The sequence below is a fragment of the Ursus arctos genome, unplaced genomic scaffold, assembly GCF_023065955.2.
Source record: "Ursus arctos isolate Adak ecotype North America unplaced genomic scaffold, UrsArc2.0 scaffold_6, whole genome shotgun sequence".
Classification (NCBI taxonomy): domain Eukaryota; kingdom Metazoa; phylum Chordata; class Mammalia; order Carnivora; family Ursidae; genus Ursus; species Ursus arctos.
The window spans coordinates 82,454,284-82,470,685 of NW_026623078.1; the positions used below are offsets into that span (position 1 = coordinate 82,454,284).

Here is a 16,402-nt window from a genome sequence, read left to right on the forward strand (position 1 = left end):
TTAACGTACTATGTGTCTTTAGCAAAGGAGGGACCAAATCCAAAGACAAGTCACCAGGAGTGAAAACTAGCCTTGAATTCTGAAGGCTGTAATTCAGTAAAAGGCAGCAGGAGGTGTGCTCTTTGGGAAGAATCAGAAGCAATGGGTGGAAGACATAGAAGACGATATTCCTATTCTTGATGAGAAAAATTTCCAATAAATGTCTATTCTCTATGGAAGGAACTGTCTAAATTTCAAAGCCAGATGCACTGGCTTTGAAAGAAGTGTGCCTTCTATTTCTAGAGATATTCATGTGGAGTCTGGTTGAAAATAACAGCTATCCTCAACTTGGACAGGGCCCGGGCATCCCCGGTCCTTGCAAACTTATAAGCCCTGAAGTCACCACCCTCTAGGGACTCTGCGGTCTCACGTCAATCAGACTGATGTGACTTGTTCAGCATACATCCAATGGGAGGACCACGTCATGGATTTCATTTTGGAGACTGTATTAAAACCTTCCTTGATTCTCTTTATGTCCTCACCTCTATCCTTAACGGGAGACAGAGGGGTAATGAACTCATTTGGCCTCAAATACATGAAAGCATGCTATTTCTCCCACATCACACCCCTTTCTCGGACAATTCGGTTTCACTGGCTATACCTCAGATTTGCAAAAGTTTGGCCGGTGAGTCATTTTTTTCTTTTTTAATTTTAATGAGTTTTGTTCTCTCCTCTTTCAATCAGACAAGCCTTGGCTTCCCCAGAAGCCTTATTCCCACAGGAAATACACCAAGTTTTAGAACAAAGCCAGTGGACAGGTCTACAACCCCTGACGGACTTGAGGACCAGTGACCCACTCCTAGGTTAGCTGGAAAGGGAGAGTCCTTGCAGGCAGGCCCAGGGAGCCAGCAGGGAGTGGCTGTGTGGCCAGGGGATGGGGGAGGAAGTTTTGGAAGAATAAAGACTCACAGGAGGGCCAGCCACTCCAATGCCTGGGTCACCACGGTTGCCAGGAGAGCCAGGGATCCCAGGTGAACCTCGGTCCCCCTAGAGAGAGGAAAAATAAGATTAAGAGTTCAGTTCTGGGCAGGAGAGAGCCAGTATACAAAAGGAATTATGCCCCTCCCACCAACCTGACTGCACAATCCATCAACGCCTCTCTTATCACAGAATTCTGCATGTCCCTCCACGGTCCCCGAGATGGCCCATCACCCACCCAGGCCACCCTGCATGTGCACAGCCACCAATGGTCATCATGCACCTTTCAAAGCTTACTGTGCCCCAGCCTTGACCATGGCTCCAAATGTGGTTATAACAAGATGGTACCTCCCATGTGACCACAGTTCCAAATGTTACTGAGCTTTCTCCAGACCTCATCATGCCCCCATTCTGACTGCATCCCAGATTTGACTACACACCTGTTTTTCAAATCAGGTCCCAAATCACCAACAATTTACCAATAATTTGCCAAGTACCTATGTTTCCCTGGCCACTTCTCCAGGGGTTGGGAAGGGCAAGAATGACTGAGCTATAACCACTGCCTTCGAGCACAGGGGTTCAGAGAGTGTGGGTCTCAGTTCTGTCTTCAACACCTATTCACGGTTGACCCACGAAAGGGACAAGTTCCTTGAGCTTTAGTTTCTTCATTTATAAAGGGCAGGTAACCACAGCGCCGGCCACGTCAGCAGGCAGTGTGCTCCTGAAAAAGGTTACGAGCACTGGGCACCATTCTGACACAGAGCCCGGCCCAGCTCTGTGCCAGTTAGCCGTTGTGGCCGTGGCCGTTCTCCTGCACCTGTCATCCTGGACTTTAATGGACAGCGTAAAAGGGAAGAATGCTTGCCATTTCCTGTAGAAGGGAGCTGAGACTGAATCACACCCTTTTATCCACAATTTCAAAATCCTCAGCCTCCGAAAACAAGGGCTTATCCTAGCTTGACCGGATCTGATGCGGGCGGTGTTCAACCTTCAGTGACCGCATTGTGCGTGGACGCTTACACATTTCTGTCGCATCGATATTAGAGTTTGACTAGGATGCTGGCCCACACACCACACTCAATGTTACACCTATAATGTGCAAATTGCTACCGTTCTAATTCTGAAATAAACCCGGCCCAGAACACACTGTGAGAGACCGCACACCTGTATGAGGTCAGCTGAACTCAGCCAAGTCTCACACAAACCGGTGGCTGATCTTGTCCAAGGTATTTAATATCCCTGGGATGAGTTAACTCCTATGACAAATGAAAGGAGCTTTAGAAGGCTGGTGTGAAGAGCCAATGAGACAATGCACAGCAATGTGATCTCAGGTGGAACTTGACATTGCTAGGCAACACGTTGCTTATTATGGTTTGTGTTTCTAAGCATGAAAAAAAATCTCATTAATAATCAGCTTACCCTCTAACCATCATTTCAATCAGAAAACTTTACATTTGGGCTTCTAAGAAAAGTAATGTTTCTAAAACGATTCGTTTTCGTGCAGTAGGACTCTGGCCTGGATGAGTACCTCAGTCACATATTCGTTCAACCAACGCTTCTGTTCATTTGTTTCTAGCAGCGATATGGGCTCCCAGACCAAAAGATGCCCATTTCCAACACTTGTGCTGAGTTCTGAAGAGAATCGGATTCATGGGAGGTGGGAGGGATGGGGCTCATGACGGTCTCACAAAAGAGATCAACCCGACCCCAAACCTCTCTCTAGTAACACCGTTGCTGGCCCTTATCCTTCCAGGCCCACCGTGGCCCATGCTTCCCAAGAGCCAGGCACCCCTCTGCCTCACCCCTGCCTCTGTAACTAGGCCCCCCCCTGAAATTCTCTTTGAAGCCCCAGATGGTACATTGTGTTTCTTCAGGTAAATGTGCGGTGGTTCATTCTGCGAAGTACAAGGTGCTTGGGGCTGCTAGGAAATCTAATTTGTATTCAGGGGGAAGGGGGGGTGGAAGGCAGGAAGTCCAGAAATAAGGCAAATACAGGGAAAATGTGTAATGAACAGAGGACGAACATGTTCCTTGTTGTGCCGGTTGCAAGCACTCTGCACCAGTGAGAGGGACAGGTGGGAAGATTTCAAACAGGCAGTTAGGGGACTTTAGGTCCAGTTTTAGGATAATGTCCACTTGGTCCTGTAACCCTGGGTAAGTCCTGTAACCTCTCTGTACCTTAAGACCCTCATCAATGAGAATGAAAGCAAACATTCTACCTAACTCCCAGGTATCTTGTGAAGACTTATTTCAAAGGGAAGACACTATTTAACATGGAGCATTACAAGTATATTATTACCACTTCATCAGTGGAATTAGAAGACAGAAAATAAACCAAACACACATAAATGCCAAATGAATCCATAGCCTTTTGCATCTTTCAAATAGTTAATGCAGATTTTCTTATCACTTTCTGTTTTAGCTTGGCTCCCCTCTTCCTCCCAAGGCTGTCTCACACACACCAGCAAACCCTAACCACTGCCAGCTGGACCACACCAACCCTCCATGTTTCATCCTTCCAAACACTGACCCATCAAATAAGACCAGCCCAATCGTTCCACTTCCATAAATCCACTTCTGCCTGTGCTCCTCTCTGTCCTCTTCCACATCCTTGTATAGACCTTCTTTAATCTTAACACCTTGCTCTCCCATTGTGCCTGTCTCACCCTCTGACTTCTATGTAAGTATCTTAAAAGTAAAAACTATCCATTCGTTCATTTACCCGTTAATTGAACAAGTGTTTGTCAAGTACCTAGAATGAGTCAGATCCTATGTTGGATACAATATTGATACACTTTTTAAAAAGACTTATTTATTTATTTGTTTGAGAGAGACCGAACAAGGAAGGGGGCCAGGCAGAGGGTCAGGGAGAGAGAATCTCAAGCAGACTCCTGGCTGAGCAGGGAGCCCCATGTGGGGCTCGATCTCACAACCCTGAGATCATTACTTGAGTGGAAATCAAGAGTCAGCTGCCTACCCTACTGAGCCACACAGGTGCCCCAATATCGATACACTTTTGCATCCATAGTGCCCAGCTTAGGACCCAGCCTCAGTGGCGGGTTTTAATTGCCATTTCCTGAGTGCCAGAATGACTGAATCCATCATTGTCCACATTTTGTCAGTTACTAAATTCTGCCTTTGAAGGGAAATCAACATTGTATGGAGGAGGAAGCAGGATAACCAGGAGGGAGCATTCAGCCCAGCCTGGAATTTGAGTCTCTAATCGTTCTTTTCAGCAAGGTAGCCAGGCCTGACTCCTTTCCTGTGTTTATGGCCCATTGTGATGCTAACATTTTCCCAAAGCAACAACACTTCACAGTTTAATGGGCTAAGAATTTTAGCAAATAGCCCCAAGAAAAGAGAAAAAGATTTTAATGCTCCGTCAGCAAAAGGAGAAAGGCTCAAGATTAAGAAAAAAAAAGGGCAAGTGAGCTAGAATCTGTGATACTGACTCGAGAAAATATTTTGGCTGTAAGACATTCTGGGCCAGTCCAACAGCGTCCAGGGAAGTAATGTGAGTAAGTGTGGGTCGTGGAAGGAGAATGACATCATTTCTTTCCATGGGAGCCCTTCGGGAGTTAAATATGCTTTACTCATTTAAACAGAAAAGGACAGAGGGTCTCAGACAGACTAAACCACTTGCTTCAAGTCATCTATCCTGTAGGTCGCTGAGCTGGGATCCTAACCCAGTTCTGTACGAAGGCCAAGTCTGTTCATTTTGCTGGAAACAAATGCCACACAAAGAAAGGAACGGTGTCTTTAAGAACCTTCCTGCAGTTTTAAGTAATTAGGAAGTGGGGGGTGCCAATGAAAACCTTCATGTGGTTTTCTATTCCAGGGGATTCCCTTCAGCACCATGGACAGCACAGTGGTAGGGCACTCAGCCCTTCTCTGGTTTCTGTCTGTCCCTCCCTTCAACTAAAGACCCTCTTGAACTCAAACTTACCTTTCCAATGCCAGTTACCTATGGAAATCTTTATTTCTAAACCACATTCTAACTTATAAATGTATACAGTATCAACGCTGGAATGGGTCATCTGTTGCCATGCTTCGCATTTTAAATAAGAGGAAACATTTGGCCAAAAAGGACAGCATGACTAACCATCCCCGGGTCCCCTGCAGTGGGTCAGCTGGGCCCCAGGTCAAGGCTCTCTTCCCTCCTGTCTCTAACATGCCTGGAGGGGGGTGGATAAGGGCTCTCTCTATACCCATCTCCTAGCTGCAACCCTAAAACTGACTCCGCAGGGTGATCTCATAAGGACCACTAACATTTATTAAGCATGGACCCAGGACACCATGAGTTAGGCAACTATTCTTATTTGTATTATATCACTGATTTTCCCCCAAACTCTGCCTGGGAGTTGAATTTATTGAACTCATAAATAGTTATCACAGGGAAAGGGCATCTTAAGGCATTTCTGGTGCCCTTGCCTTCCTTTCTTCTAAGAGGCTGGAGGCTCCCCATTGGGGAGGAAAGCAAGAGCACAGGAGTGCCGCTGATGACACACAGGGCTCACCGCATCACAGGGGGCCTCAGAGACCGGCCTCGGGCCCGGCAGTGAAGGCCATGAAGTCCTCCACAGTCTGTATCCTGCCTCCTGCTCCTCTCCATGCATGCCCACTGCTCCAAGCATGTGGGACTATTTTATATGCCCCCAAATGCAGGAAAAGTTGTTTCTAAGGGTTTTTTTTATTTCTTCAGAAAATAGAAAGTGGCCATATATTTGCTCAGATCACTCTGAGAACCCTCCTGTTTCTTTTGACTTGGACTGTGAACAACAAAATCACTACCAGGCATTCACATGAGCGACCAAGACCTCAATCGGTGCAAGCTTAGGAGGCTTACAGAGCCGAGCTGCCTGAATGGGGGAAAACCAGGAAGCAGAGAAGGTTGATGTAGAAGCAGCGAGCATTCCTGAGGCCTCAAACTTCTTACCCTGGATCTTATTGTCAACGAGCCTCTTACGTACAATTTTGAAAAGCAACACACTCTGTGGTTATGTTGTTGAGATCCCAAAGATACAGCTCTAGCATAAAAAGGAACAAGTCTCCTTCTATTAAGTGGATGGGGATCTGGGGTTTGGGATAAAGCTTCTGGTAATTGCAGCATCTATGGCTTCCAGAAGCACTGTCTCCTAACTCTCACAGCTGGGAGGGTTGGGCATGCGCCGCAGAAAGTCCTGGCTGACCCAGAAAGTGGCCCTGGGGGTGGCAGGCAATGGCACTGAAGGCCCCCAAGAAGAATTTTTAAAATTTGTTTTCATAAATACATGCAAGTGGGCAAAAAGCAATATAGTGATACAACATTTTAATGCGATTGTGAATATGCATGTTAAATTAAAGCAAAAAAATATATAAACATTCCAATGTCCATCATGGACAGACTGACCCACATTCTCCAGCTCAAGACTCTGAGTTGGTCAAATCACGTTTCACTGGATGTGGGCGCGCTCACAGCATGTGCTCATCTGTGAACACACTCTACGTCCTGCCTCCGTGTCTCCTCGCATGTTAGGACCCCTGTGGAGAACTCCATCCTCACTTCTTCCCTTGCCAACTGCTACATGCACTGTAAAATCAGGACAAACATCACCTCCTCCAAGAAGCCTTCCACAGTCAAACCAGGCTGGGCTGGGGAGCCTCCTCCGAGCTTTCTTCTGCCTCAAGCTTCCCTCTACCCTAGCACTTGTCTGCTTCTGCCTACTCGTTTATCTGCTTTCCCCTCTGGTTCCTGAGCTGTTGGAGGGCTGGGAACATGTCACATACATCAGTGTTGTCCCAAGGCCCACCTCAAGATCTGACACTTGACCGCCTAGTGGACGGGCAGCAGATGCTGTCATAAATGCCCTTGCTGGTGATCGGAGAATAAACGAGTCAATGAGTGACTGACTCAATGTAAAGATAACTTCAGGGAAGTGTCCTTGTTCACTCAGGAAAGCTCTCCTAAGAACAGTCCCTCCTGGGGGCACCTGGGTGGCTCAGTCAGTTAAGGGTCTGCCTTCGGCTTAGGTCATGATCTCAGGGACCTGGGATCAAGCCCTGGGTCATGCTCCCTGCTCAGCGGGGAGTCTGCTTCTCTCCCTCTGACCTTCCTCCCTGCTTGTGCGCGCTCTCTCTCTCTCTCGCAAATGAATAACTCTTTTAAATCTTAAAAAAAAAAAAAAAGAACAGTCCCTCCTGGGCCAAGTCAGGTTTTCTGAGTTATGGCTGCAAGTGAATTGAGGGCGAGATGACTGGTATTTACAAGAGATTTCCCCTTTCCCCCTGAGCACACAGCTAGCCCACAAACCCAGTTTCCCCTGCTGTCAGTGTTGAGAGGTTGGGGAAAATGAATTACCACCTCCACGTCTGGCCCACTGAGTCTGTCCACTGTCTTTCCCTCATTGCATACCAAGGATTGGTACCAGACTCGGGTCCCAGATAGTGGGACAGTCACTGGACCAAGGAGCGTGGGTCCCTGAATGGCTGTGTGGGCCCAAGCTCCCCACCCACCACGACTCCCAGTAGGCTTACTGGGAATGACACGTAAAGTTTGTGAATTAAGCATTTAAAGATTGGGGATCATCTGTAACCATGATTAGACTTAAAATGCAAAACTGCTTAGATCTATTGCTCTGCCAGTTGAAGAACAGTGTCTTCTGCAATTTCATCCACCAGCAAGCATTTATTAGGCACCAACTGAATGGCAAGGACATCAGTATCACCAGTATCATGGTTCAAGAGCCCTAGAGTCTTTAGTTAAGTGGAATGTGATAAACTGAGGGACGGGGAAGTGGACTGAGGTGGCCAGAGATGCTACAGTAGAACTGGGCCCGGTCCCCTTGTCAGGCAACGCATGACATCACGATTTGCTTGGATACACACTCACCTTGATTCCTAGAGGTCCAGGTAATCCAGGTGGCCCACGAAGCCCCTGGGGAAATGAAGGATACAAGGACAACGATGAGACCACGAGTGAGCCTTTACCCATCCACCACAAGCCAAGCTGTGTGCGCCCTATGCTGTGGGCCCGAGAAAGACAAGGGTCTCACTGTGGCCTGTTGTTTACGAAAGAAAGTACAGTGTTTGAGCTACAAGTTCCTTGTGTGTGAATTCTGCCTTGGCCACCTACCACCTCTGTGTGACCCTGAGCAAATTCCTGTCTCTCTTAGCTTGCTTTCCCACTTAAGATCTTTTGCTATAGGCACCCACAAGCACGGGAGGGCCAGCCTTCAAAGGAGAGCTCATGGATTCCAAAGCCTGGTCTCTTTCTCATTTCCCATGATATCAAGACCTGGAGGAACCAATGAGAAAAGTCTTCAATTCCAGGCTGAAGGGCTTTGCTTGATGCAGACACATGGCCAGATTTTTTAAAAAATCACAATTCTATATTTGGATGTATTGGCTGAAAGTGAAGGAAGAAGGGAAGGGCCGGTCCCTTGTGGGTTCAAGCTCTGTGACTTTGGCAAGTGATTCACCTCCCTGAACCTCATATTCCCCATCAGTCATATGGGGTTGATAATACTGCCTTAGTCTGAAAGCTTGTTTCCCTCCCAGATCCATGTGTTAAATCCTAAGGCCCAAGCGAAGGTATTAGGAGGTGGGGCCTTCGTGAACGGGATTCCTGTCCTTGTAAGAGAGGCTCCAGAGAGACCTCTCATCCCTTCTATCATGTGAGGCCATGCAAGAAGTGGGCATTCTGTAACCCAAAATGGGGCCTTCACCTGAACCTGACCATTGTTCACCCTGAACTTGGGACTTCCAGCCTCCACAACTGTGAGAACTAAGTTTCCGTTGTTTAAAGCCATTCATATACGATATTTTGTTATAGTCAGCTGAGTGGACCAAAAAAAAGGACTCGCTTCTCAAGGTAGTTGTGAGATTAAATGTATGGTGCTTAGTGCCTGATACTGTAGTTAACATAATAAATGCTCCCTGAGGGCCACGTTGTATGGATTTATGCATATTCTCTCACTTAATCCTTGGGAGGTCAGTCTCTCTCTTTTTTCCTTTCCTCTTTTTTTTTTTTCTATTTGTAGCCTGGTCGAATGGACACAGAAACCTCTAGACCTAATACTCACCGGCTCTCCGTCCTTTCCCTGTCCAGGTGTTCCAGGGAGCCCGGGAGCCCCGGGATCACCCCTAGGACCAGCTGGTCCTGGACTCCCTTCTTCACCTGCCGTTCCCTGGAAAGAAAAGGGACAGTTTCCAGGATCGGTGATACACAGAAGGTAAGCTTCTCAATGGTGAGCTAGTCTAAAGGGGGTCCCTAGGCTTCCTAGTGATGCTTTGTTCTACACAACGTATATAATAAGCTGGACTGGGTTCCCACAAATGTGCATGCTGAAGTCCTAATTCCCCAGACCTCAGCTGAGAAACAGGACCTTTGCAGATGCAATTTGTTGTTAGGCTGAGGTCATACGGAGGAGGGTGGCCCCTAATCCAATATGACCAATGTCCTTGTAAGAAGGGGAAATCTGGACACAGGTGAGCACAGAGGGAAGCCAGTGTGAAGACACGGGGAAGGCACCCATCAATAAGCCAACGAGAGGGTTCTGGACAAGATGCTTCCCTCATGGTCCTCGGGAGAAAACAGCCCTGCTGGCACTTGGATTTAGGACTTCCGGACTTCTGTTAAGTCACCCAGTGAGTATCTTTGTCACTGCAGACCTGGCGAGCTGAGAGAAGGCGGAATTGGGAATGGGCAGGACATTAGCACTTTTATAGTCCAGTCGTCTACCCAGTTCAGGAAGCATCAGGTACATCTCTTGTGGGAGGTCCGCCCATTTCTGCTTGAATTCCTCCAAGAGCAGAGAGCTCACCACCTTCCCAAGCCTTATTCCTTTATCAGGCAGCCCCGTTAAGCACTGTTTCTTTACATTCAGCCAAGAGTGTCCTTTCTGAAATCTTCCAGACATGTGACACTCAACCTTGGAGATCCCTGGACAGAATCTAACGCCTCTTCACAGTGTAGGCCCTCAGCAATAGGAACACAGCTCAGGGCTCTGAAGTGGGAGGAGGAGACAGACACCAGAGACAGAAAGCTTCCAGGACCTGAGGAGGGAGGGAGCTGGGCTTGGAGCCTGCTCTCGGCAAATGCTCACCATTTGGACCACAAAGTCTAGAGCCCCCTGTGGCAGCCCTGGCTGCAGAGCCTGGGTAGAGCCACATGAGCCACAGGGGCTCCTGTTCCTGGGTAGGGCTCCCAGGGGGCTAAGTGGCAGCGTGAATGCCTGCAGACACTCCTTGCTGGAGAGGGTGTGGTAAGGGGCAAGGGCTGGCAAGGCAAGGGCCTCTCTCTGCAAGCCTAGGACGGGATCAGCTTCCCAGAGCCTCAGGCCAGCCACTGGACACCGTGCAAGAGAGAAAGTGCATGCCCTGGCAGCTGGGCTTCTGACCACTTTGCAGAGCACCTTGGGGTTCCCCTCCCAACGCAGCCCTGGCGCCTGCACAGCCAAGGAGAGGTGTCTGGCTCCCTCTAGCGGTGGATGTGCCAACAGCTCACTGATTTCCTCATCTTGGCTTTCAACTGGACCTCAAAACCTCCAGCTTCTTGGTCACCCCCTTCTAAGGTCGTCAGTGCCCTACTTACTGTGTGTCCAGAATAGAGTGCACTCTTCAGACGTGGTATAATCAAGGCAAAGCAGATGGGCCGGGGTTATTTTTTCCCCTGGCTTCATCTGGGTGCTCCACTTTTATTACCGTAATCTATGATGGCATTATCTTCTTTCAAAACAAAAATTAGCACCGGCCCCACATAAAGGTTATTATTGGGCTTATCATCAACCAACACTGCAAAAAACCCCAAGCTATGTCCTGCAGGTTGGCTGAGCAGTTTCCTCCACGCTAAACAATTTTTCTCCGAGACATGTATTTTAAAATCCAGTGTCCCTGCCAAAATGCAAATGTACCATCTATTCTTGTTAAATTCTGCCAAAATAGAAAGGACAAAATGATCTCTCCTTTAAAAGGTTCCGGCTAAAGTGGACTTGAAGGGATTCCTATCAGGGCATTGAGGCCCTTGCGCTTAAAGGGGCCGTCCGCCAGGTGGAGGATGTCCTGTGATGGGACACTGCTTGAGAGGGGAGATGGGGCAGTGGATCTCCTCCCTGGCCCTGTGCTGAGCCCTCTGCTGGGTCGGTTCTGCACTTCATCTTTACAACCTGCCACCAACGTGTCATTGTCTTCGCATTACAGACGAGAAAGTCCCAGTGCATAGACGGAGCCCGAGATCATGCGTCTCCACACTGGCACATTTGGGGGATTGCGGTGGGGGGGTCGCTGTCCTGCGAGTGTGAGATTGTTGGCAGAACCCCAGGTTCTACCCACTGGAAGCCAGGAGCAGGCCCTCAGCAATAAACCCCAGAGACACCTTCTAAAATGTAGGTGAAACAGGATTTTGAAAGGCTGGGGCCCCGCCTCTTCTGCCTCTGGGGTTGGTGTTCTGTGGGGACACCACGTCTCTCATCCCTCTAATAAATGAAACTCTTTCTCAAACTGGGGAAGTCTTCGGTGTGCACAGAGACGTGGGGTGGGTACGCTGGTGTACCTAGCTGAGAGAGCAGGGTTTGGAGTCAGGCCTTCTCAAGAAGCTGAGAACAGCAGCCACGTCTTACCTTCTCTCCGCGCTCCCCGTCTTTCCCAGGGGGCCCTCTGATGCCAGGGGGACCCTGAAAAAAGACAGGTTATGCACATGGTAAAGTTCAAGATGGCCCAGGGCCCCCAGAGAAGGGCGATCATATGCTCTCATAACCAAGGCTACCATCCATCCCCAAAAGCTCCCCATCCCTGGCTTAATTCCCCAGGGGGTGGCCCTCTCCTCCCCACCTGCCCGAGCGGCCCCTCCCAGTCTGTGCACACACCCCTGTGCCTAGCCTGCCCTGTCTGGTGGTCCACCCCACCCTGGGTTGTGGCTCTCAGAGGGCAGGGCCTGGCCTCCGCTGGACACCAGGGACGACGAGGGTGACCTAGGAACATAGGCTCCACATCAGAGAACTGCTCTGCCCGTGACCTCGGCGTCACCTGGGGCTTGATTCGGACACCAGGCTGAGGTACGAGTGGCCCAGGGACACCGCAGGAGGAAAGCAAAGCAGTGAGAAGGGGGAGGGTGGCAGGCAGTACACAGGGGTGCCGCTGGAGCCCAGTCCTGCATGTGCTCTCGGAGCCGGTGCAAGACACGCCCGCTGGGGCTGCCCGGGCGACGGAGCTGACAGCCCAGGCTCGCACTAATCACCAGGTGTCCTACAGCTGGACAGTGTGGTCTCCGAAAGCCAGAGAAAACCCCCAGGCACAGGAACGCAGGGTTGGCAGGCACTGTGACATGACACAGACCATGTTCTGGCACCATCTCTGGCGACCACTAAGGACGTGACTCTGTCACCCTGCGTCTGTGTTTCCACTTGGGTAAAACGGAAGCAATGAGAATAATCGCCTCCCAGGGTCGCGGGGATTCCACGAATTAACACGTGCAAAGTGCTTGGAACAGATGCTGGCCTGTGTGAGTGCCCTCTGCTTGTCCTCCAAACTGCTGTGTGACTCTCATGGGCTGACAACCCAACAGGACTGACCTCGGTCTACTTCAGGGCGACCCTTTCTCTGCTGCCCTGGACTAAATGGCATTGGGTGTTTATGGCGGAATGTTCAGCTGAAATCAGTGTCGACCAACCGTGGTTCTCAAAGGTAGCCAGCCAGCCTGGGGAGGGGAGACGGGGTCGGCAGGGGATGTTAGCGGCTGTCAGGCACGCCGCCGCTCTCTCCCTTTTGAAGGGAAAAGCTGAGGTCCCAGGGAGTGGCCTGCAGGGGTCTCACTGCGAACCTGCAGCTGGGCCATGATCAGCATCCAGGGACCCTAAGGGTCGGGACCCTATGAATCTTTTGGGTTTGTCCTGTCTCTTCAACAGGTAAACTGAGGCTGACTCCAACATGCCCCACGTTTACAGGCTTTCTGCTGTTTTCTGCAGTTCTCACAGTTTTGTTTCCCACTCGGAGGTCTGATGACTGACCTCGTGCCTAAGCTGGTGAACTTTCTAGATGACCTTGTCTGGGACGCCCATTTCCCCATCTGTCAAATGGGAACAAGGATGCCTGTGCCTACACCCACCCCCCGCAGGGAGAACAAACATGTTAACCTGGGGGGGGCTGCAGATCTGCACACGGCACTGGTGCCCCGCCCCCTGCCCCCCCGTTACTCACCGTACTTCCTGGGGGGCCGCTGGCACCAGGTGGACCCACAGTTCCAGGACTGCCCTATTCAGAAGCCGAAGTTTAGGAAGGCCCAATGTATCGATGACCAGTAGTTACCCCAGTGTCTCTCCAAACCTGCCTTTTCCTCAATTCACAGTAACTTGCCACTTCTGACCTGCCGTTCCCTCCACGGGCAAGGTGGGCCTCCTCCCGTGTGTATGTGGGGGCGCCTAGCCGGCCAAACCTCCAGTGAGTGGGATTCTGGCACACACGTGGGAGACAGGAGGACAGAAGGGCTCTCAGAGGTTCCTTAAGACCAAGGCATGGAGGTCGCAGAGGTGGTGCGTGTGTGTGTGTGTGTGTGTGCACGCGTGCACACTTACGTGCATGTGTGAGTGTGTGTGCATGCCTGCGTGTGTGTTGACTTTGACAGATGAATCAGGGAATGCTTCCTGGAAGAAGTGGGCTTGAACGCAACACTGATGGTTCACAAAGATTCCATGGGAAGAGGCATGGGGGTCGACACTATGGAGATGGGAAGCAGGGAACTCCCCACGGACTGGAGGCTACTCGTGTTTCTCCCAGGCCTCCATGTCTGCACTCGGCTTCATTGCCCTGCAGGCTGCCCTCTGTCCAAGGCTCGCTCTCTATTAGCAGGGAGGAACCTGTCATCTGCCCCTGCCCTGTGACATCCACATCGGCCACCGCCGTTGGCTGACCCCATTCCCATTTAGCCGTACGCACAGCTGGCCTGGGCGTGCAAGCGCCCTACAGCGGGGGACCTCTAACCCACCATCCCAGAAGCAGCCAGTGTGGAGGTGGCCTCATTCCACCAGCACCACACACGAGCCTGAGCTCTGTGGCCCCACATCATGACACATCACTCCGTCAGCCCCAGGGGTCCAGTGCCCACTCCACAGAGATTCCGGCCCCGCAGGAGGGAAGGCCCAGCAGCGGAGAGCTCAGAAGGCATGTGCATGAAGGCACCTGTGTGCCCATGTCCCCAGCTGCACCTGTGTGCTAGAAGTTTCTATAGGGGTGTGTGCATCACAGTACGTGTGCATGCTGGTTTTAGAGTATGTGTATGTGTGAGTGGGTGTTCATGTGCCCCTGTGTGCCTCACCCTGTGTGTGTGGAAGAGACTCTGTCCATTCCCAGCATGTGGGAATGTTGCAGAGACCCGTATGTCTCTCCTGGTTCTCACTGCTCCTGGGGCGCCCAGCCCTGGCCAACCACTCCGCCCTTCCCTCCCGTCAGCCCCGAGCTGCGAGCCCAGGGGCACAGGGCCAGCCCAGCCTCCCTCTGCAGGCCCCTGAGGAGACGCATGGGGCGTGAGGACTCACAGGGTTTCCGGTTGTTCCAGGTACCCCACGTGGGCCTTCTTGTCCCTTGGCACCCTGCCCGGGACACAAAGAGGGAGGTGAGACATCCTGGGGAAGCTGTCCTCGTCCCCATGCAGGGCCATCTCAGGGACAGCCCGCTCATCAGAGTCAGCGGATGCAAACTGCAGGACAGGGAGCAGAGGCCGAAGCACAAGGAAATCACAACCCCCTGGCCATGGAGCTCGGCTTGTTATCTTGTCCCATCCTTGCCACCCCGGGGGGTTACGTGTCAGAGCTGACACTTCATGTAAATGGGGCTCCCAGGGACAAGACGGCCCAGGTGCTCAGAGCCAGCCTGTGGCCCCCTGGGATCTGAGCCCCCACAGGTCACTCCAAAGGGACCTCTCCAGAGAAGGGGCCTGAGAGAGACAGTTAAGAAGCCCAAGCAGAGCAAAATGACAGCAGGATCGAAATGTGAAGCCGCACCAGCATCACTCGCAGCCGAGCTGCCAATCCGAGCCGGGAGGGAGGGGTTTCTTGCTTCTGAACCGCCCCGTGCCCCAGCATCGCTTCCCCATCTAGGGGCCCAGAGACAGCACTCACCCCCAGGGCTGCGTTTTTGGGGTGCCCTATGAGGGCCTTCAGCCCCGGGGCACTGGGCTCACCGCACCTGTGGCAGCGCCCCTGGTGGGCAGCTCCCCAAATGCCAGGCAAGCTGACCAGGGGGGACAGGGAGGGACGGGGGCTGGTGGGGATTCCTGCACCTCAAAGCCCACAGGTGGAGAGAGGGTTTCTTACCGGCGCTCCAGTGGGTCCCCGAGGCCCCAGTTCTCCAGGACGGCCCTGGGATCCCTGCAAAGGAACCACCATCAAGGAACCAGGTCATCACCCTAGCGCTTAGCAGAGGGGGTGGGGCAAGGACACATGCAACAGGTCTGATCTGGGATCCACGGTAAGGGCATCCTCGGCGTCCTGAGAAGGTGGGAGGGGCTGCATTCAGTTAGCGGGGATCCTGTGTGTAGACCGTACAGTTCAGACCTGGCCCCACGTGGCCCTTGGATGCCCTGTAACACAGGCTGAGAGGCATGGGTGCGGGGTGCAGGGCACTCACCGGCTCCCCAGGCACTCCGGGATCACCCTTCTCTCCTTTCGGCCCTTGTTCTCCCTGTTGGAGAAGCAGAGAGTACAGCAGACGTGCCCTGCCCTGCACATAGATCAGCCACACTGCCACCCCCCCCAACCCATCAGCAAAGGCTGCTCCCTCTGCCTGGGGTCCTCTCCCCTGTGACCCCACTTGGACTCTGATGATTCTTACTCATCCTCCAAGTCCAAGACCAAGAATCGCTTCTTCAGGGAAGCTGACCCCGAACTTGGGGACTCGCATGGCAGCGCCCTTGTCCTCCGCAGACTGACCCACAGCAGTTTTACCCTTCTTTGTACGGTTCGGGTTTGACTCCCACCCCCTCCAGCCCCGAGCCCTGCAAGCACGGACCATCAATGAATAATGATGGAAGGAATGTTGAGGGGAGAGCCTTCTCTCAGACCCCAAGCCTCTCCCCTTCATTATCTTGATGGAGAAGCTGGGGAGGAGGCTTTGCTCGAGGGACCTGACAGACGGGACTGAATGTTATACTTTTACTGGCCAGAGTGGGGTGTCTAACTTTTGCTAAAGAAGAGAAGGGCCAGAAACAGGGGAAAGGGGCTCCACGATGGGACTGCCCAGAATAGAATCACCTAACGGGGGAGGAGACAGGCCATTCTCTTCATCTGCTGGCGTCACATCCAGGGCTCCCAACACACCTCCCAGGAAGGGTGGCGGGACAAGATAGCCTCACCTTGCTCTTCACACGTGAAGGGAGAAAGTGGCAGATAGGAGGCTCCACCAGGGGCAGACCTGGAAGGGCTCAGGTGTCTATCTTTCAAGAGCTGAAGGGCCATTGTGGGAGAGGGGTGGAGACAGT

General features: G+C 51.7%; 1 protein-coding gene across 5 annotated transcripts in view; it reads right to left on the bottom strand.

Annotated features, from left to right (window-relative positions):
• Nucleotides 1–16,402, bottom strand: part of COL22A1 (collagen type XXII alpha 1 chain) — a 248,445-nt gene that overhangs the window by 74,872 nt on the left and 157,171 nt on the right. For all 5 annotated transcript variants that reach the window (XM_026495370.4, XM_048212494.2, XM_048212495.2 and 2 more), the window contains 8 exons: nt 15,553–15,606; nt 15,240–15,293; nt 14,463–14,516; nt 13,129–13,182; nt 11,553–11,606; nt 9,018–9,122; nt 7,826–7,870; nt 949–1,026 (listed from right to left, as the gene is read on the bottom strand). In XM_026495370.4, coding sequence (XP_026351155.3) covers nt 949–1,026; nt 7,826–7,870; nt 9,018–9,122; nt 11,553–11,606; nt 13,129–13,182; nt 14,463–14,516; nt 15,240–15,293; nt 15,553–15,606 — 498 coding nt within the window. The remainder of the gene's footprint in view (nt 1–948; nt 1,027–7,825; nt 7,871–9,017; nt 9,123–11,552; nt 11,607–13,128; nt 13,183–14,462; nt 14,517–15,239; nt 15,294–15,552; nt 15,607–16,402) is intronic.